The sequence below is a fragment of the Martes martes genome (genome assembly GCF_963455335.1).
Source record: "Martes martes genome assembly, chromosome: 1".
Taxonomy (NCBI): Eukaryota; Metazoa; Chordata; class Mammalia; order Carnivora; family Mustelidae; genus Martes; species Martes martes.
The window spans coordinates 197766008-197787912 of NC_137888.1; the positions used below are offsets into that span (position 1 = coordinate 197766008).

General features: G+C 60.7%; 1 protein-coding gene across 1 annotated transcript; it reads right to left on the reverse strand.

The window, feature by feature from the left end:
- Nucleotides 1-1144: 1144 nt before the first annotated feature.
- GNAI2 (G protein subunit alpha i2) lies at nt 1145-21172 on the reverse strand. The gene is made up of 9 exons (XM_080829960.1): nt 20994-21172; nt 7227-7269; nt 6823-6964; nt 6486-6646; nt 3992-4120; nt 3495-3624; nt 3260-3413; nt 2723-2937; nt 1145-2142 (listed from the first exon to the last, which is right to left on the reverse strand). Exons 1-8 carry the CDS (start codon nt 21109-21111, stop codon nt 2747-2749), a joined length of 1068 nt encoding a protein of 355 aa, XP_080686086.1. The 5' UTR covers nt 21112-21172; the 3' UTR covers nt 1145-2142; nt 2723-2746.
- Nucleotides 21173-21905: the final 733 nt, after the last annotated feature.

Sequence of the window (21905 nt, forward strand, 5' to 3'; positions counted from 1 at the left end):
CCAAACACTTGGGGGCCCTGAGACCGCGCGGGGACTGGCAGGTGTGCGGAGGCGGGGTCCCGGGTGCCCAGCCCCACCCTCCCACCCTCCGCCTTCCCCGCCTCCGCGGCGCCGACCCCGGCCCAGGCCGCTTTGTCCCGCCGCGGGCGCGAAGCCGTCGCTGCCCCACAAAGCTGTCTTTGTGCCCCGCGGCCTCCACAGGACCCGCTGACGTCAGCGTCCGTGACCAGCCCGGCGGGGCCGGCCACGGACTGCGGCGCCCCCTGGCGGCCAAACGCGGGCGGAGCTCGCCTCCGAGCCCCGCCCAGCAGAGCCCTTTTCCGTAGGCTCAGCAGCCCGCTGTCGCCGCCAGCCGCGGGACAAAGTCCAGGCGCCTTGCCAGGCGCTCAGAGCTCCCCCCGCAGGCACCCCCACCCACCGCGCGCCCCGCCGCCTTGTCATCTGCCATTGTCTTCTCCAGCGACATGCGTGCACTTCCCATAGCTTCACGTTAGCTTCCGCATTTCTAGGGTCCTTGTCCCAACGCACCTTGTCTGCTGCCCTCTGGGGCCACTTGGTTTATGCCTACGGATACAGTGATGTGTAGCCACCTGCCTGTCCCTCCCTGCCCCCCAGGGTTTGGAGAGGGACCTCCGGGGCAGAGACGCTGCTGAACACGTCTCAGGCCCCGACTGTCCCCAACTTTGTCAACCCTGAGAAGCCCAGTCCTGAGCAGAAGACACCTCTGATTAGAAGGGAGGGGATACAAGGGACTCAGCACGGCCTTGGGCCTGGGAGGTGAGGAGTCACATTCTCCTCCTGCACCCCTCACTGGACACCTGATGCTCCCAGGAGAGAACCCCTCGGAGGAACTGCTCTGGAAGAAATCTGTCCCGCTGCTGCAGTGAGGCCTGGCAAGCGCCACTGACCCAAGGCCTCGCAGGTGCTGGGAGGAGAGGGGGCATGTACAGGTCCCAGGACATAAAATGACTACCAAGTGGGAAAACTGAGGGGCCGCATACTGGGCCTGAGGAGGATGGAGCAGCCAGGGCCCTACCATAAATGAGGATTCTGGTTCAGGTCACTATCCCCTTGGCCCAGCTTTGTCTGGGTCTCTGGCCTGGGGACAGAAGAGGACCGAGCAGTACATGGCACTTTTTTCTTTCTACATTTTATTATTTCAAACCAGGTGAACAATTCCATAAAACATGTGAAAAAAGCAAGGAAGTGTTCAACGCTGAAGGACCCGGGCCTGGGGCAAGGGCATGAGGGCCGTGGCCCTCAGCAGGCAGCAGCGGTTCCTAGGTTAGCGCGCTAAAGAGCTACATTTAGGTTAATGGAGCCAGGGCCCAGGGCCACTGGGACGGGCCCTCGGTGATGTTGGCAGTTGTCTGGAACAGCCCTTGGAACCCAGTTCTGTGGAGGGTAGGGCAGGAGTGCTGCCCACACAGGGAGGGGGTTAGCCAGCAGAGGGAAGGGTGTAAACACGCAGACACACTCAAGGCACGGAATCACTGGAAGGGGGCTGGGTGGGTGCTGGTCAGGATCTGACAGTTTTAAATAGTTTTTCTCTAAAAAGTTTTCTAGGTTTGCAGTTTTGTCTTTTTTTTTTTTCCTTTACTTTCATTTTTTTTAAAAAGCTACGAGAATGAGCAGATGGACTGTAGTCTCCAGGAATGGTGGCGTCTCACGCTTCTTGTGCTTTTTCCTTTGGGGCCTCCGAGCGGCTGGAGGGCTGGGATGGGCAGGAGGCTCCCTGTAAACATCTGGACTTGGGCTGGGTCACGGGCTGGTGTTGAGCAAAGCCAGGGGTCCCAGGCTGGAGAAGTGAGCGCCCCTCCAGACACAGGCCTTGGGAGACTTAGCATGTGCTCCCCTCCCCCATCACAGAATAAGACAATGGTTAAAACCAGAACAGATGCCTGGGAAGGGGGGTACTGCGGCCATTTCCGGCACCTAGGACAAGGGCCGGCTTCAAACAGGGAGGCCTGTGGCAGCTCCTCCCCCGAGTCTCTGGAACCGAGGGAGGGGACAGGGGAGCCAAGAACAGAGAAAGAAAAGAGGGGAAAAGCGGCCGGGGTGGGGGGAACGGACAGGCAGAGAGCGTGGTCCTCTTGCCCCCATCTTCCTCAGGAGCTGGGGGGAGCAGAGTCGCCGGTGGCCCTGGAGGTGGGGGACAGTCAGGGCATGGGTCGGGATGTGGCCAGGGTGTGCCTCTCCTCCCCCCTCCCTAGACAAGGACCCTCTCCTTTTTCTCCTCCACCTGTTATGAGGGACACAGTGGCTGCCCCGGAGCCAATGTGTGTTGCTGGGTTACGTGAGGGAGGGGGGTCTACAGCACTGGCAGAATCGTGCCCATCTCCCCCACGGCTGGTGGGGCCGGCATCAGCCCAGGACCCTCAGATAGGTCTGAGGGAAAGACTGCAGGGCTGAGCACAGAGCTGGTCACACTGAGTGTCAGGTGGCTGGGCCCTCTGTTAGCCAGCCTCCTTCACGCCAGGCCAGTGGCTTGGCGGGGTCAGAAATGAGCTTTCTCCAGGGGTGGTAGGACAGCCATTCCGTTGTCTCCCGGCGCACGGCCGGATGCTTCTGCAGTCTGAACCACTGCCAATGTCCCTCGGGTTGTCCCGCCAACCTACCACCCTGCACTCCCAGGCTCCACACCCCCACCGCAGCCCTCCCCAGCCCCTACCGCTCCCTTCTCTGGGCTCCACAGCTCCGCTCCGCTCCACCCCCGGCTCACCATCCTGCCAGGCCCCGCTGCCCCTCAGAAGAGGCCGCAGTCCTTCAGGTTGTTCTTGATGATGACGTCGGTGACGGCATCAAACACAAACTGCACGTTCTTGGTGTCGGTGGCGCACGTGAAGTGCGTGTAGATCTCCTTGGTGTCCTTGCGCTTGTTCAGGTCCTCGAACTTACTCTGGATGTAGCTGGCTGCCTCGTCGTACTTGTTGGCCCCTGTGGGAGATGAGGTGGTGAGGACTTGGCCACGTGCAGGTCGGACACAAGCGACAAGGTTCTGTGCACGCGGACACACAAGCACAGAACATGTGTCCCCGTGTGGGTGATGGTGTGCGTGTGGTACATGCAGCGCCAGAGTATGTGAAGAGGGGCTCCTGACTGTGCGCGTGTGCCGGGCACGGCCCGGTGCAGGCAAGAGACCGGGAGCCTAAGCCTAGCTCCTGCGCGAGTGTCCTGCAGTTACCCTTCTGTCCAGCGGGGGGCGCCGGCGCACTGCCTGGTCACCACCAGCTCCTCCCCAGAGGCCCAGTCCCCACACCTGTGTACTCGGGGAAGCAGATGGTCAGGGGGCTGTGTGTGATCTTCTCCTCAAACAGGTCCTTCTTGTTGAGGAAGAGGATGATGGACGTGTCTGTGAACCACTTGTTGTTGCAGATACTGTCAAACAGCTTCATGCTCTCATGCATGCGGTTCTGGGGGCAGGACAGCGCGGTCAGCACCGGCCCCTGCCCCCCGCCCCCACACCACCCCCCAGCGGCCTCTGGGCCCCTCACCATCTCCTCGTCCTCGGCTAGCACCAGGTCATAGGCGCTCAAGGCTACACAGAAGATGATGGCAGTGACCCCCTCAAAGCAGTGGATCCACTTCTTCCGCTCAGACCGCTGGCCGCCCACATCGAACATCCTGCAGACAAGGGATCACCTTAGCTCCAGAGAAAGCGCGTTCCCAGAGAAGGTCCCCGTTTTGCAAGTTGGCTAAGGACACGCCAGCTCAGAAGGGGGCGCTATCTTCATGGACCCCTCCTTGGCTATATGCTTCCCACCTGGTTCTAGGCCAGAGCCCGTGTGCGCCGGCAGGGCAGCAGAGGAGCTGGGCCACTGGCACCCACACAGCCTCGGGAAACCCCAGAGCGGGGCTCGGGACTCCTGGGACAGCCCCTCCTGCCCAGCAGAGCCATCAGCAGACCTTTGAGTGAGGGGATCCTCCCACTCCCCCCTCCCATCGGTCCTCCAAAGACTTGACCTTCCACCCTGGCCACATGCCGGCTCACTTGAAGTGGAGGTCCTTGAAGGTGAAGTGCGTCTCCACGATGCCCGTGGTCTTCACACGGGTCCGTAGCACATCCTGCTGCGTGGGGATGTAGTCGCTCTGTGCGATGCGCTCCAGATCATTCAGGTAGCTAGAGGTGGGGGCAGGTGGGTCAGTGGGGGACAGCATCAGGCCTCTTTACCTGGACCCTGGGCCAGCTGACCCAGGCCCCATCACTCCTCTCCCCTCACTGTTCAGACAAAGCCCTTGCCTCTTCAACCCTTGCCTTCATCATAGTCATTGCTCAGATGAGGAAAAACCGGACCAGCATCCCTTACCCCCTGCCTGGGGAATGGGCCTGCAGGAGGCACAGCTCTGTGCCCCGCAAGCCAAGCCCTAGCCCCCAGGGCTGATCCAGGTCTGCCTCAGACAGGATCCAGGCTGGTGAGCTGCAAACTGAGGAGGGCGGGAGGGGGCCAATGAGTCCTTTGGGGAGGGATTCGGGGTGCTAATTGGCCCAATCATGGCAGCCGTTGCAGAGCAGCCCGGCATGACCCTCGATGCAAGGTTGGATGGGTCGGGGTCCTCCAGGCTCCATGGGCTCTTTGCCCAGTGCCCAATAAATTTGGGCTCCTCGGCGGGGGGGGAGCACGGACACCTGTTTGGCAGGAGTCCCAGGGGCTCCTCATTACCAGCTCCCTGAGGAGTATCAACACTGCCCCTGCTAGGCCCTGGGACTAACTCTGCTGTCTGCCTCAATATCTTTGCTGTGCCCTGGGGACTGGGTCCTCTGAGCGGCTGCCCAGTGCCGAGGTCTCACTCCTGGTGTAGGCCTGCTGGGGCCAGCGGGAAATGACCTCAGAGACGCAGGGACAGAACAGAAAAACAGGAAGGACCATGAGGGCCCATGACGCATGTGCTATGACCTGCTTACTGCACACTGCCGCCTACTGAGAGGCTCCTGCTTAGAGGCCTCCTGGGCCTCCTGGTGGGTTCTACACCAGCCTCTCCCTCCTCCCCAGCAGGGCTCACCACAGGGACCCACTGCCCTGCCAGCAGCCTTGAAAGACTGCTATGAAGAGGGACTGGGGTCCTCTGCAACATTGCAATCCACCTCCTGCCTCTTGTCTCCCCCCCATCCCTGGGGGGGTGAGCTTATCATGGCCTAAACCTGCCTAGGAGAGCCGGACCTGCGTCACCACTGAATCCCCACACCCAGACCAGTGCTGGGCACACAGAGGGTGCTGAATGTCCGGGGAACGAAGAACGGCACGATGGAGCAGGGAGTGGCCTGGAAGGTGTCCTATCCTCACCTCCTTGAATGCCCCAGACACTGAGGTGGTAATGGTTGGGAGGGCCTAGCCCTGCCTGCTGCTAGGACCTATCAGCTCTCTTGGCGAGGAGCCTCTGACCTCCGGGGGTGGGGGCATGCTGAGGTGTGGCGGTCCTCACAGTGTTTGGCTGCAATTCTGCAGCTCCTGTAGGGGGCTCTCACAAGGGCATTCAGGCCACTGCAAGGAGAAGGAGTCAATCTGTGGGACTGCGGCACGCTTAGGGCTCAGGCCCAGGCAGGGCCTGCCTCCTATCCACCCAAGCCCTGGTCCAGCCCCTCTGTGGGTAGGCTCAGGACTGGATGGGCATCGGGAGGGAAAAGTGCTACAGGGGGCACCGGCTTAAGCAGAGGTGGGAGGGGTCAGGTAGAGCACAGGGACAGCTGCCTCTTTGGGTGGCCTCGTCCAAAAAGCCTGTGCACGTACGTCCCCTACAGCCCCGGGGCCATCAGCACTGGCCAGCAACCTGTCCTGTTCTCCATGGGTGTTCAGCCCCCAGCACCGGGCCTGGCACGTGGTAGGCAGCTCAGGGAAGGAGCTGGGAGCATGATCCTGTGGGCTGGGCCTCTGGAAAACTCCCAGAACCCCCTGGATTCCCCAGCCGAGTCTTGGGCTCTAAGCTGCACACAGATCTGGCCCCACCCAGTCTCTTCCCCTTGTATCTTCCGCTCCAGTCAGTCTGAACATCCGTAGCCGGCACTGCTCCCTCCAGAACTGTGCACACGCTGTGTCCCCTCGTGTGAGCTTGTCCTGTTCCTCCCTTGCCCATCTCTTGCTCCGAACTTGGCTGAGGCGGTCCCTCCTCTGGACCAACAACGACTCCCACCATGACACGGGAGACCATGGGTAGTCACTGCTTGGGAATCCGTCCGCTCTACTTATCCCTGGGTACCTCCAGCCTTGCCCATGGCTTGACACAGGTGGTAGCAAATGTCCTTTAGAATGATTATGTCTAAGGACAGATTAGACTTGTTGGCCCTGGGGGACAGCAGCCCCGCCTGGCCTTCCTCCTGGCTTTCAATACCACTCCTCCCACCTCAAGGCAAAAACCACCAAGGCCTTGGTGGACAGTCACCAGCTTTCAAAAACAGGGACTGGCAGTGTCTTCCAGACAGTTCTCAAGCCCTCTGCTCCTGCCTGCGGTCTAGGACTCCCTCATCCCACCCAGCCCCATAGGATACTCACTAGGCCGCAGAGTCGTTGAGCTGGTACTCCCGAGAGCGGCCAAAGCAGGCCTGCACACCGTGGTCGGCCCAGAGCCTCCGGATGACACCGGACAGATCCTCAGGGAGGACACCCTGCTCCTCAGCAGTGCAGGACAGTGCAAACAGCTGCCGGGCATCGTCCTGGGCACAGTGGGGAGGGGTCAGCCAATCACAGGAGCACACCCCACCCTACCTGGCCGAGGCAGGGAGGCTTCCAGAATGGGGCCTGCCCAGGCTTGGGTAGTCCCAGATTTCCCAGGACAAGATTTGCCCTGGCGCCTTCAGGGAGGCAGATGGGGGTTGAGGGGAGGACATACCGCTCGGGAGGGGTCGGCAAAGTCAATCTGCAGATTGCCCATGGCTTTGACAATGGCCATGATGGACTGGATCGTGTTGCTGTAGACGACCGCCCGGTACTGCCGGCATTCCTCCTCTGAGTAGCCATCCTCGTGGATGATCCTGGCAGCCAGGGGTCAGGAGTTAGGGCCCGGAGGGCACAAGGACCACACATGGCCTTGTGGGGCTGCTGGGGCCTGCAGGACCTACTACAGAGAGGAGGAAACTTCCCCAACCCCTGGGACCTGAGGGTGGATGGCTGCCTCTGAGAAGGTCTTGGGGCATTACTCGGGGTGGGGGGTCGGGGGCAGCAGAGACTCAGAGGAAGAAGAGAAGAAGAGGGGACATCAGGGTTTGGTGGCTGCCTCTCACACACAGCACTTACTTCATCTGCTTGACAATGGTGCTCTTCCCTGACTCCCCAGCACCTGGAACAGAGGGCACAGGCAGTCAGGGTGCAGCCCCAGCGGGGCTACACGAACAAACCACCAGTGGCCCAGACACCCGCAGTCCTGGAGGCAGAACTCACCCTCCCCATCAGCCTCACAGGGAGATGGAGGCAGTGGGGCCTGGTGGGTGGCAAAGCTACCCAGGGTGTAGCTGGCAGGGCCATAGTGCTCCAGGCAACCCAGACCGCCTGCACCCCTGGGGGACTCACCCCAAGCCTTTGCTTCCCATAAGCTTCAGTGCCCACCATGGGACACCCTGCCCCCCCAATGCTGACTGAGCTCAGGGGCTTTGGTCGGAGACAATGCCAGCCCTCAAGAGTCTCCCTGTCATTCTCATGGGGGTAGGGGCGGGCAGGCTCGCCAACATGGTGCCTGGGCACAGCTACCCGCACACTTCAGCTGGGTAGTAGTGCCTCTTCTCCTCACACTCTGAGCCACCAAGGGGCCTGGGCTGGGGCACAGGGTCACACTCCTGCCTCCTAGGCATGGCCTGAGTCTACCCTTAGCAGATGGAGACGGGGACGTGGGAGACACGCGGCATGACCGACACACATACAGACTCACATGCACCCCTGGACCGACGCATATGCTTCCAAGTCTGGCAGAGGCCCATTCTGTATTCTCTTTGGCCAGTACTGAGGGATCTGCTGGTGCTCTTTCCCATGACTGTCATATGAGCTCCACAAACATACTGTTTCTGTTCCCATTTCACAGACAAGGACACTGAGGCTCAGAAAAGTAGTCCTGGCCCAAGACTGTGCAGCCAGGATTCAGGTGGGCAGGGAGATGCACAGGACTGTGACACCTGGCCTGCCCAGCCTTTCTCAGAATGTGGCTCAGAAAGCCCTGGGAGGGGGCGCCTGGGTGGCTCAGTGGGTTAAAGCCTCTGCCTTCGGCTTGGGTCATGATCCCGGGGTCCTGGGATTGAGCCCCACATCGGGCTCTCTGCTCTGCAGGGCGCCTGCTTCCCCCTCTCTCTCTCTGCCTGCCTCTGCCTGCTTGTGATCTCTGTCTGTCAAATAAATAAATAAAACCTTAAAAAAAAAAAAAAAAGAAAGAAAAAGAAAGCCCTGGGAGTATGTTTTCGAAAAAAGCAGATTCCCAGGTCCTATCTGAGACACACAAAGCCAGATCTTGAGGGGTGCAGCCCAGAAACCCACATTCCCCAGGGACTCTGCAGGGAAGTGTGAAGACCAGGAGGGCTGCCCTGCCTCCCTGGCTGGGAGATGTTGGGAGTGGAGGCAGACCTCATCTCCTTTCACTGTCCTAAACTCCAAGTAGAACACATCTCAGTGGGGCCAGCTTTGCCTCCCAGTGCTTGCCCAGACTGTTCCCTCTGCTCCTTCCCCATCACTGCCAGTCACACCTGCACCTGCCAGGCCCTGCCTCTTCTTGCCAACGCCAGGCATTTGCCCATGCAGTTTCCTGTGCTGGGCACATAAGTCCTATGCCCCATTTCCATGTGTCCCAACCCTCTTGAGCAATATGGCAGGTCGGTCCCTCTGAGTAGCTCAGCGGGGCAGACAGTGGGGTCTGTGGGGAGGGTACACTTGGGGACTCTGGCTCCTGCATCCCTCAGGGTGGGTCAGGATAACCTCAGAGGATGAGGGGCTAACACATACACTAACTCGAGCAGCAAGATTCCTAAAAGCAAAGCCACAAACATCGCCCCCTATGGGCCAGATGCTATTCGACGCCTACCACGTCAACTAAATCATCTCCTCTCCCAGCAATCCCACCTAGCAAATGAGGAAGCAGGGAGAGGCTGCTGTCACGTGGTCATCATTCCCTCTGTGGATGGCCCACTTTGCTGGCCTCCTAGAACTGCCTTAGGAGCCCTGTCCTGCGGCTGGGCCACACCATCCTCTGCCCCGACTGCACCTGTCACTGGGTTCACACCCTGCCTTCCTAGGCAGACGTTGCTCAAGCCTCTGCAGTGCCCTCCAGGCAGTAGGAGAGCACCCCCACCCTGCCCCGCCAAGGTCCCTGCTCACCTCCATTTACCCCACCTCCCACCCCAGATCCACATTTTACCTGGAGAAACTGAGGCACAGCTGTGGCCCTCACAGGGGCAGGACTGGGTACATCCACAACCCAGTGGCCTCCCTGAGCAGAAGGGCCTGGGCTCTCCTCACAAATGCCACCAGCTGCTAGGGATCACTAGGCTTCTCACTGTCCCAGTGATGCCCAACCACGGAGGTCCATCCTCCAGGGCCTGGGAGGGTAGCACCGGAGGGGCGAACCACAGGGAGCAGGTGACCTCCTGGCTGTCCTTCCCACCTAGTCACTTGCTCCCACACAGGAGGAAGGAAGCACATCCTGGGGCGGAGGAAGACTCAGGAATCAGGGGTGTCAGCCAGTACTGGGGGCCCAGTGGGGGAACAGAGGCCAAGGATGTGAAGTGATGGGTCAGTTCAATCATGCTGGCCCTAGCCAGGCAAACCCAGACTCAGAGCAGGGGCAACCATCCGGACCACAGGAGACCTGAGATTTTGGTGAGGTGTCCCCTCTTGTGTGTCCACCTGAAGCGCTAGTTTCCCTGCCTGGCCTTCTGACCACTCTCTTGGTGAAGTGCTGTGGCATTCCATGGCCCTGCCCAGAGATAGGGATAACAGCACGCTCTTGCTTTGCATGTGATTTTCCTAGCAGCAGCAGGCCTGGCAGGCCCAGAGGTGGGCAGTACCTGGTGACCAGGCTGGAGCCAGGACACCTGCTCCCTGCCCCAGCCAACAAGGAGTCCACTTTCCTAACCTCTTTGAGCCTCAGGCTCCCTTCCTCTCTCATTTTGAGGGTTAGGAGGACATTTTCTGCCCCCATTTGACAGGTGGACAAACCAAAATCAGGGAGCACCCATCCCTGGACTCAGGGCAGTCTCTTTGTCCTCCTAGCGGCTGTGACTCAAGCAGGAAGGAGCAAGTGGCAGGACGAGGGTGTGGTGCCGGTGGCCAGGCAGGAAGCTGCAGAGAACACAGGGACAGAAGCAGAGGCATGGCCCGGGAGCAGCCACAATAAGTGGGGACCAGGGAGCAGGGGAGAGGTGGGTGAGATGGTGGAACAGGTGGGGCTAGGTGCCCCATGAGCTGTGGGTCCCAGCCCCCCCCACCCCCCACCACCCCCCTGGGACTGTATCCCATTAGGGCCTGACAGTGCTCCCCTATCCGATAAGGCAGTATTGGAATGAGTTTGCCTGTACCCCGCTGATCCTGGGTACCTGGTTCCTCCCACCCAGCCCTGCACCTTCCCAAGAGGAGGGAGCTTCACAGCCTGGCCCTGGACAGCTGCCAAGGTGCCTCTGATAGAAGGTGGCAGGAGTCTCCTGCCCACAGAGGACCCCACCAGGCGCTCCCTTCTCCAGCTGGGAGAGATCAGAGGGCCCCACAGAGGCTTCCTACGATGGTTTTGGTGTTCCCATGGGGCCATACCTCTTCTCACCAAGAAGAAACCTCTGCAGCTCTCGCTCCAGGGCGCAGCTGCTGGGCCCCCTGCAGGCAGGCAGTAATTGCCATGATGTGCTGGCCACAGCGGCTGCGTTAGAACATCTGCTTCCACTCTGGGAATGCTGGGCCCCAACGGAGGGGGGAATGGATGGGGGAAGGGAGACGGCGCAGCTCCACCTGCCCCAGCAAGGCCGATGGGACCTGTGGCCTGATGCCAACTTCCAGCCCCAGCGTCAGGTCATGGTTGTCTGTCAATCTTGGACCTTCTACATCCCAGACAAGGCTCTGCCCTGCTGGGAGGCCCTGACATGCTGCTCTTGTCCTCTCTGGCCTCAGTTTCCCTTCTGCATAGGCTGCCAAGCCTCAAGTGGCCAGCTGCCTATCTCTCACTCTCAGATCCTCTCCCAAAGGGAGGTCCAGACCTCCCACAGCCCTGGTGCCCATGCTGATCCTTCCTGCTGTCTCCAAGGGCCTCACCCCCTTCCTGCCCTTGCTCTGGTACCCCATCCATGAAACAGGACACCACCATTATCTCCTCCAAGAGGGAGGGGAGGATTCGACACAAAGTGTTTCTCATACTGCCCAGCACACAGTGAACACTCAGATAAAAGTTATCACGATGTTTGTACTCTATGGAAGATCACAGATGTCCCCAACCCTTTCATTTCCTGCAGCCTCCAAAGACCATACTGCATAGGTTCACTGTAACCACAACCTGCAAAGTGGCCTGCTGCGGCCATCTCATCGGAAGGAGAGTTTCTGAGGCTTTCAGACGGGGCACAGCGGAGGGTGAGGACCAGTGGCTCAGAGGCTGGCGCAGCACTGCCGCTCCCTGCTGGGACTCGGGGACCCCGGGATGGCAGTCAGAGCCACTCGGGCCTTTCTGGGCGTCTGGCTCTGGGTTTGTCACTCCCCCTCCACATGAGGCAGGAGTTCTGCATAGCTGTGGAGCCTCCTTCCCACCCAGAGCCTGGCCGCAGACACTGCTCACAGACTCCATGCGCTCAGAAGGCCAGGCAGAGGCTCCTGCGCTGGTGGGCTCCCCTCTAACACATGGGGCTGGGGAGCGCGGCCAGCTGACGTGGCAGCCTGAGGGCAGAGATTCTCAGAAGCAGCAGGGCTGGGACCACAGGGTAGACTTGGGCTGCAGTCCAGCTCCAACCCACAGTACCAGGCCCGCCTCCACGGCCACCCCCCACCCGGACCTAGTGGGGCACAGGGAGAAGGTGGGGATGAACCTTGGGAAGCCTACCCCAAAGGCAGCCTGGGCGCCACCTCCCACTCCCATCCCAGGAAGGTGCCACGTCTCTGGCCCAGCCAGTGGTTCCGGGCCCCTTGGCTCTGGCCCCTCCCCTGCAGCCTCAGGGTCCCAGGCCACGCCACCGCCAGGGGGAGCCCGGCAGCCAGAGACGGTGGAGGAGATGGGGGCTGGGGCAGTGCCGGGGAGCCTTTGCTTCTGAAAAGCAGCCTAGGGTAGGGGCAGCTGGGGGAGGTGCCTGGACCCTTATTCAACGCCCTCTCCCAGGCCTGGGAGGCCCTCCGCCGGCGGAGACCCAGCACACCGGGAAACAATGGAAATGGGGGGGAGGAGGGCTCCGCCAGACAAAGGCCCTCCAAGCCCCGCCCCCGGCGTCTCTTCCTTCCTCCAGGTGGTATTCTTTGGTCCCCTCACTCCCTCGGAGGCAAGGCGCTCAGTAAGGGTCTGGCACTGTGGGGGCAGGGACATGAATCTTGGATGGGGGCCACGACATCCCCACCCACAAGTATGGCCTTGCCTCCCCCCAGATGCCCCTAATAAGCCTGGAACCTCCCTCTCTCTGGTCTCTGCCACTTGGGCAGCCTCCAGTGGCTTCCAGGCCTTCATGATGCCCCCACCAGGTAAGGAAGCATCAGCAACCAGGATCCAGCCTGCTACTCAAGAGTCAGAACTCTCTGTGTAAGGGACTGGCCTCGGGGCCTCAGACCTGGAGAGGGCTTGCTGGGACAGGGCTATGTCCCCAGCCATGGGGCCCTGTCCACTGGACAGAGGGAAACTGAGGCACTGGGTAAGGCAGGCCAACCTGGAGGGGAGGAGGTCTGGATGCTACAGGTCTCACCCTCTACAGGAGCCAAGAGATGCTGGACTGGGCCCAGGTCACCACACGGAGCCAGGCCTTTTGACACACTCCTCTTCCTGGATGCTTCTTTGTTGAAGGAATCCCTTTGCTGTTTTCCAAGAATCTGAGTGCCCCCCCCCACTTCTCTTTGGGTTCGTTGTTGTGGGCCCTGGGTGAGGTGCCCAGCCCCCAGGCTTCGGAGTTCCCATATGTGAAATGTACCCCTCCAGGGAGTGTGCCAAACTCAAGGCCTGCCCTGAGCAGCCTCCCTCGGACCCTCACACTCACCCTGAAACTGCCCCAAGGTTCAGCCCAAGCGCACAGTGTGTCTCTGTGCCCACAAGCCATGGGCCCTTGCTGAGAATCAGGACATGACAGGTCCCAGCACTGGGGCACAGAGAGGGAAAAGGACAGCCTGAGGTCACACAGTGAAGAAGGAGGGGGGGGCTTTCTGGGACTCATGGGCTTGAGTGGCCATGAAGATGCATGTTCTCTGCTTAGCGTGTGGCCTCATGGCCCAGCAGGCCCTTGAAGCATCTGTGGTGGCCGTCCTAAAATCTCCCTCAGGCTCCTCAGCCCCCTCCGGCCTGGCCTGATAACACAAAGCAGAACCCCCAGGAGCCTCCGAGGGGGAAGGCAAGGCCACAGAGCTCAGATTCACAGGCTGAGGAGTTTGAGGACCAGCCTCTCACCTATCATACTGTTGCCAGGCCCCCACAGCCTCGGCTCTTAGCGGGAGCCCTCTGTGGAAAAGCTCTTCCCTTCTCCTCATCTGGACAACTCCCGGACTCGGGGCCCCCACCCTGGACTCTGACAGCCTCTGACCATTCCTCAGGCCTTGTCTCCGTCCTCCTGACCCTAGGGGCTAGGGGAGGAATGAGCATAGTGTTAGGAGACGAGTGAAGTACTCAGTGGCCGAACTAGGATCCAAGGCTTTCTGTGAGGGAACACGGGCTGGGAGGGACGATGGCAGCTGCATTTGGATAAAGTCACCCCGTGGCCACACAGCAGACTTTTGGCATAGAACAGGAAAAAGATTGGGTCCCCCACCTCCAGAGCAGGCAGACTGAAAGAATCTCCTAGAAGAGGAATTGAGGCCCCCGGAGACAGGTCCCCAAGCATAAGTAGAAAACACACGGACCACAGAATCTGCCTCTCGTCCTGACGGACCAGTTCCTGCCAGTGGGGCACAGACTCCTGATGGACAAAGGTAGTTGTGGATGGGTGCTCCGTCACTATCTGCTCCTATCTTGGTGTCTCCGTGTACTGGGTAAGTCATGTATTACCTCCAAGCCCATTTCCTCATCAGTGAAATGGATGTACTGTCCGTCCCAGCGTCATAGGGTTAAATACGGTGAGATGCTGAAGGGACCAGTTCTATGTAAGAGTCACGGTTTGATCAGAGACAGCTGCTGTTATCACTGAGGGTAAACTGAGGCCCAGTGATGGTACCCCCCAGGCCCAGCAGGTAGTAGTAGCAGAGGGGAATCCTTAGGCTGGACTAAGGGCCCCTCTGGCCACTGCCCGGCAGGGGAAACCCAGAGTGAGCTAATCCCACGGCTGCTGCTCCATTTCCGGGCATTCATCTCGGCCTGTAGCCGGCCTTCCGGCTTTGCAGGGCAATGGCCGCTCGGGAATAGAAGAGCAGCCCTCTGCTTTCCTGCTAGCTGCCCGCCCCCCCACCCCACCCTGCCGCTGTCCCTCTCCCAGCCACCACTTCCTGTGGTCAAAGGAGGGGCCTGGAATCCTTCTCAAAGGCACCACCTTTTCTGAGCTCCTGGGCCCAGCAGTTGCTGAGATGGGACAAGGGACAGAGTTGCCTGGAATGACGCCAACCTTGTGACTACCAGCAGTGGCCCTTAGGGCTATACAGAGATGAGCCTGAGCAGGTGAGACTCACCTTCCAGACCCCCCCCATCCCCATTGACAGGGCTCACACCCCCACCCCAGGACAGAGCAGAAGCAGGCCTCGAGCTTCTTCCTCTTTTGGGCTCCTCCTCCTCCAGCTGCTTCCTCCTTTTCCTCCGGTGTGGACACCACTTCCCCGAGAGGCCCAGCCCTGCCATGCAGACTTCACTGCCCCTCCTCCCGCCCAAGACACAGTGGATGCTGCCATCCACACCCCCACCCCCGCATATTTTGAGGCGGAGCAGCCTCGCACCCCAGAATCCTCCAAGCCTTCCCCGAAGAAAGCTTCTCACCGAGCTTTAGACAATCCCACCTTTGGGCTTTGTTTCCAGCTGACCTGGCACTTGCTGCCAAGCCTTGGAAGTGCATGCATAAGGCCAACACCGTGACCCAACCCGACCCAGCCACTGTTGGGTGATTCCACGGAGACTCTTTCTCCCAAGCCACCAGGATGAACATGGCTCAAAGCAGCAGCACTGAGGTGAGGGTGAAGATGGGGTTGGGGTTCAGTAGGAGCAAGAGCTTCAGATCAGAGGAGGGCTGCATGGAGCTGGGCAGAGGGGTCCCACCCTGCGGTTGTGGCTGACAGAGGGGCTGCTGAGAGCCCTGCCTGGGGTACCGGGGCCACCATCAAAGAGCTTAGTCCTCTGCCTCATCAGGGCACCTTGAAATGCGTCCTGAGGTAGGGCTCATGAGCTGTGGTCTAGTCGGAACCCGATGACCCCTGCCCCGCAATGTGCTCTGAGATTGGGACTCCTGCCCCAGGATACTGTGAAGACAGGACAGATGCTGGCCTGGGCCCTCCCTGTCCCCATCTGCCCAAGGCTGCCCCACAAAGCACAAAGTGGTTTTGGGGAGGCAGCACTCAGGCTCCAGGTCAGACCGTCTCATCCTCTCCTAGGGGTCTGATGGGGCAAGGCCCCGGTCCCTCAGTGGACAAAGCATCTTCCATCCTGTTCCTGCCTAAAGAATGGGTGGCTTTTAGAGACAAAGACCAAGAGACACTGCTGTGCCCACCTGTGGCCCAAGCCGCCCCTGCAGGGCTGGAGGCTTAGTGACCTCCCCGGGATGGGGTCAGGCCCACCCTGACCTGCGGTCACTTGCTGAGCCATGTTTACAAGCCTAGGACGCCAATGATGCCACCCAGTGACCCTGCAGCTCAGGCTAGCACAGGGCCAACCCCTGATGGGCCGCCCAAGCCTGAAGGGGTCCCTGACCACGCCAGCCCTGGTCTGGCGGACTAGGCTCCAGCTGATCACAGTGGGTGGCTAGATGCTGCTTCAGGGCCTGGCATGGAAGCCTGTGCTTCCCAGCTGCCTTGACTTCCACCTCCAGCTACAGAGGCCTCTCATTCCCTCTCTCCTTGCCACCTGCTCTGCCCCATCTGGGGTTCGCCACCCCTGGGATGCCCGCAGCTGAGTGCCAGCGTCACTTCCTTTGCAAAGCCACCCTGATTCACCCAGTCTCCTGGCTCAGGGTATCCCCTGAAGAATCCAATCCCACTTCTATCTACAGGTCCCTCCTGATGGCTGCACCAACACTAGGGGCGAGGGGCTGGGCCCAGCGGGACTGGGCAGGACGAAAGCACAGGGGTTCAGAAATGGCTGAGACCCTTGCTCACTTCCCAGCGTGGGAGCTCTGGCGAGGCGAGGCTGCTCACGAAGACAAAGCCTCGCCCAGCCTGGGGGAGGGGTGGGAAGGAGAGACGGGAGGCCCCAAGCTACCCCGCCCCCCATTCAAGTGCTAATGAGCTCCAGCCGGGATCTCGAGGCTCCGGGGAGGACCGGAGGACCGGGAGGCTGGAGGCCGGCCTGGGTACCAGCCCACCTGGTGTCCAGGGCCCAGCCTCATCCCCAACCTCGGGCCCCCAGGAAGGCCGCTCAGTCCCCAGAGCTTGGGCTTACGGTCCCCAGGACAGTCTGTCACTCCAGCTGGCACAAACTGTCTACACACCTCGGCCTCCCTACGTGCTTCAAGCAGCTGCCTGAGGGGAAGGGAGGGGGATCCCCCATACTGGGGCCAGGCAGCCTGTAGGCTGGGGAGAGCCCTCCCCATCAACTCTCAACTCTCAACTCCACAGGAGCCGTTAGGGGCTCTCTCACTTGTTTTGCAACCTGCAGACTTTGGTGCACTGTCCCCACAACACCTGTGGCTGCAGGCAGGTGCCCCATGTGGAACAGAACGCCTACAGGATTTCACCTGTCGCTGCGTTTCTCAGCGGATGCACTAGGTGGAGCTGGGACAGAAACCCACATCTGGGTGACCCCAAGAGCTAGTCCAAAGAGGTGAGCCCTCCTCCCCCAGGACAGGACTTCCAGCTTCAGTGCTCTCGCTGAGTTGGTCCCTCTGCCCCACACCTACCCTTGACAAATGCTGCTCATTTTTCAAAGTCACCCAGAGGACACCCCACACACAAACACACACACGCACGCACACTCCATTTCGTCTCTTCCCATTACCCAGCCAACCAGGACCCCAGGATATCCCTTCTCCAGCTAGATCAAGCGCCAAGCAACAGCCCCAGAATTACTTATCCCTGTGCTCTATAGCGTCATTCTTTCCACACATGCTTAATAGGCACCTACTTACTGTATGCCAGGCCATTTGTTAGACACACAGACAGGACAGAGACCACAAAACTCCCTTCTTTTTCTTTTGGTAAACCTAATTGGGCCCTTGTGTGGGCAGTCCCTGGTCTGGCCAGGCCAGAAACTCCTGTGGCGTTGCTCTGGCCTCAGTCCCCAGGCTGTGGGGCAGTCCCAGCCCCGAGAGCTAGACCCTCTCTCCTGGAGCAGCAAAGACAGCAGGTCTGCGGCAGTCCCCAAACTGCAGGAGCTGAAAGGAAGCATGTCACACCACTCTCCTAGGAACAGTGGAGGCCTGACCATGTGCTCTGCCCTGTGACAGGCTCCGGACTGGTCAGCAAGAGTTCTGCACGAGGTAGGATGAAGGCTGTCTCTGACCGGGCAGGTGGGGAGTTGAGGAAGAAAGAGCCTGCAGAACTTCTCTCTGGCTATCCCCCACCAGTCCCTGTCACTGGCCTGACACTGAGCCCTTGTCACCTGCACAATGTCAGGTTCAGTGACCGCCATCTTACTCCTCCATCACCCACCCATCCCCAAGACTGAGTTCAGACTAGCAGCACTTTCTTCATTCAACAAACAGGTAAGAAGCATTCTCTAAGTGCCAGGCTCCCATGCTTGGCACAGAAGGCTTAGAAACGAATAGGACACAGCCTGCCCCTGTAGTCTCAGGGAAAGGCAGCAGTCGCCCAGGCAAATATGATGCTGATGGGGAAAGCAGCAGCACCAAGAAGAGCCAGAGGAGGAGCAAGAGGAGGAGCATCAAGCAGCCTCCATGAAGGGGAGCTGTCAAGGAAGGATCCTGGGAGGTGGTCCCGGAGAAGAGTCTTGAAGAACAATCAAGGAGGAGTGAGTTAGATGGAAAGAAGGGAAATGCATGCCAGGCTAGGAGAGTAGATGCAAAGTCCCAGGGGCAAGAGAGAAGGGCTGTATTATACTCTGAAGCCTGCATGGAACCCACCAGGGACAGTCTCTCTTTCCTCTGTGGGCTGCCCACACAAGCCCATCCCAAATCAGAAACATCCCCCCCACACACACACTCTAGCTTCCTTTCCCCTAAGTGCCCAGCCTAAGGCCCCAAATTCCACCTGGGGATTGTCAGTCAGTCCGGTTGAGCTAGGTGGCGGCAGGGGGTGTCCCTGAAGTAGGGCTGGTATCGGGGCTCTCCCCCAACCAACCAAGCTACCAGGAAAAACATACTCACTGGTGTGCAGCGCTTCTGCCTCTGCCCCCCCGGTGCCCATCCGCCAGCAGGGCTACCCAGGAGGGCAAGGAGCCAGTATGCGGGTGGGGCAGCAGGCGTGGTTCTGGCTGCAAGGGAAAGCTGGCAATTGCCCAACCGAAGAGTCCCGTTGCCTGGACAGAGTTCTTCCCGCTATGTGGGACAGGCGCCCAGCACTCTGAAGCTGCCCCAGCTGGGCTCCCAACACCTCCCTGGACCTGGATGGGAAAGGGATGGCCAGCCAGGACACTTACCCAGGCAGCCAAGGGTCCTCAATTTCAGGCAGAGGTGGGTCTCTCAGCTCCTTGCGGTACACCCTCTGCAGGGTCTTAGCTCCCATTCCCTACCCTCAACAGGAACCTCCATGAGGCCCCTGTTCTCCCCATCCTGGGCCCAGCACTCCTCTGGCCCAAACCCAGGAAGCCCATTCAACAGAGGAAGCAAAGGCCTGAGGAGCAGGATGCTGAGATGGACTCCCCAGCCTGGAAAATGCTGAGCCAGACCCTGCACCCCTGGTTGCTGCCAGCCCGGTGTGGGAGGGGTTGCCAGGCCCAAAACCTGAGCTGAGCTCCAAGGAGCGAGGCTAGTGGCATGGGGCTGGGATACAGAGAGCCAGAAGCCCTCTGTACCCTGGCCCTAGGGCCCAGTGGCCCATCTCCTCGGCCGATCGTCCTGGGAAGGGGCTGGCCAGGGGCCTTGGGGTGGGCACCAGGAGACAGCGATACCGGAAGCACCCTACCCAGGCCCAGCGGCCATCAGCAACGGGCCCTCCACCTTGGCGACACCCACTCACTGAGGCTGCCGCACTCGCAGTAAAGACAGGAAGAGGCGAGCGCCCAACGCAAAACAGCCCAGGAGGCTGGGCCGCCGCCCCTTCCCGCCCCTTCTCTTCCTACCCGCAGCGGCGGCGGAACGGATGCCATTTTGAAACCTCTGGGCTGTGCCCCTGAGGCCAGGCCCCCAGGGACAATCAACAGATGGGCTCAGATGGAAGACACGCTGTCCCTTGGCCAGGCCCCCAGCAAGGAAAGCTCTGCTCTTCACAGCCTGGGGACCCCACGGCGGCTCTAAGGCTGAGGGGCCACACCCCCCCACACATACACTGTCCAGCCTCCAGCGCTGCTGTGAGGGCATCTCTCCCCCGACCCCCGAAGCCTCCGAATCAGGCAGGCACCGGGCACCACACCTGCTCCCCAGTGGAAGGCTGGACGGGGACAACTACCAGGGCCACAGTCTTTGCAAAAGTCCACCTCAGATGCCCCCCAACTCCAGCTGGCCCCCAAGTCCTCATCTAGCTGGTCCACCACTTCCCCCTCAGAGGGCCTCACAATCTGACAGGCCCCCCCACTCCCAGAGGCCAAGTCCTTGGCTGCTGGGCCCAGAAAGGGTGCGGGAAGACCAGCACCCGTCAGCATATCTCCTCGGCCCGCCCGCCGGGACAGCAATATGTCGGCTGTCTCACCACTTCCACTTCCCCCCACCCCTCAAGCAGCCACCATCTTCCCTGGCCTTGGAGGCGCCGCAACCCAAACTCCTCCACACTCACACTCCCTCCTACTCCCCAGACGCCCCCCTCACCGGCCCAGATGGGGCTCAGAAACTGGGAAAGAGCCAGCCGGCGGAATCTCCCTGGGAAGCTGGAGGCCTGGCTCCCTCCCCCAGCGCAACCAGTGGATCCTCAGTCTGCGCCCCCTCCTCCCATCCCGGCCGGGCCCACCCGGTGCAGGAGGGGCGGGGGGAATCTGAGGTAGGCCAAAGTGTGGGAGAGGACTTAGGGAGGAGGAGCAGTGGGTTTGAGGAGTACTGTGTGCGGAGAGGGACCAGGTGGGCTAGAAGGAGGGAGCAAGGATCTCTAAAGCTTTGGGGGTTCTGGCTGGAGAGAGGGCTCATGAGCAATCACAGTTTCCACTTGAGAGGTACCTTGGTGTCAGGGCGCCCAGGTGGAGGATACAGGGTTCAGAGAAGGGATGGGGCACAGAGCGGGAAGGAGGGAGTGGGTGGGGGCCTGGCGGGGGCCCCAGGAATATTCACGCCCAACAGGAACCAGAGGAGCAGGTGGGGGAAACAGGTGGTGCCGGAGGGTGGGGGCCAAGTGGGGTTCTGGGGCTTTGAGTAAAGTCTAGGGAAGGATGGAAGGACAAGGCAGGGACTCTGAGGGTTTGTGAGGTGGTCAGCAAAGGTGGATGGTCAAGCAGGGTTCTGGGTCTCCGTGTTTGGCGTCTGCGGCCAGTTGAGGGTCTAACCAAGAGTCTGGGCTACGGATCAGAGGTCTAGGCCAACCCAGAGTTTTGAACCAGTATTTGAGTGTCCTGACCAGGCGGGGTCTGGGAGTTCAAATCCAGGTGTGGGGGTCCAGGCTGAGTCCGGGAGTTCAAGGCCCTCAGTCTGGAGGCCAAAGTCCTTGTCTGGGGGGATTCGGGCGGGGAATCGGGGGTCCCAGAGCAGGGCGCGGCCTCACCCAAAAGCAGCAACTTCACCTCCCGCGCCGCCTTCTCGCCGTCTTCCCGCAGGTTCTTGTCGATCATCTTGGAGCGCTCGGCCGCCGCCTTGTCCTCGGCACTCACGGTGCAGCCCATCCCGCCGTCCGCCGGCCCGGCCGCCGCCCGGCCCCCACACGGCCCCCGGCCCGGCTCGGCCCCGCCCGACCCACTCCGCTCCCGCCGCCGGCCCTCTACGGGTAGCTCTCGGGTCGGCAGTTCCGAGCGTCTGCGGGCGGTGCCTTCCCAGCCGCGGCGCACCGACGGCGGGGCGGGCCGAGGGTGGGGCCGAAGCAGGCCAGGCCCGGGACTGGGCCGGGGCGGGCCCGAAGGCGGGGACATAGGAGATCCGGGGCCGGTGATTGGCTCGAGGGCGGAGCGAAGTAGAAGTTAGACTCAGCCCAGGCTCGGGCTTGGGCTGGAGGCGGAGCCACGCCGAGGAATAGGGGCCGGAGTGGAGCCAAGCCCAGAGGGATTGGGCTCCGGGTGAGAGGCAGGCGGGGCCGGGCTCGGATTGGATGCGGAGCGCCCGGAGCTCCCCGGCCCGACGGCGGGGGCGGGCGGATCTTGTAGCCCGAGGGTGGGGATCCGGAGCACCTCGCTGGCTGAGCAGAAACCAACCCTCGAGCTTAAGCAAGTTGGACCAGCAGGGTGGAGGAGGTGTGTCTTCGTCTCGTTAAAGTTAATGAACCCAGTAAACTTCTTTCAGGATCTACAGAGACCCGGAGCCTCTCTGAACTATGGCTTTCTCTGTCTTACGGCGGGTTTGGCCTCTTCTCTCTTGGGTTGCAGTTAAAAAAAATGTCTACTGCCACCTCTACACCTTTGTCCAGGCTGTCTCTCTCAGCCAGGGTGCCTTCCCTTGTCACCCAAGGCTTTAATCATCTTTCACG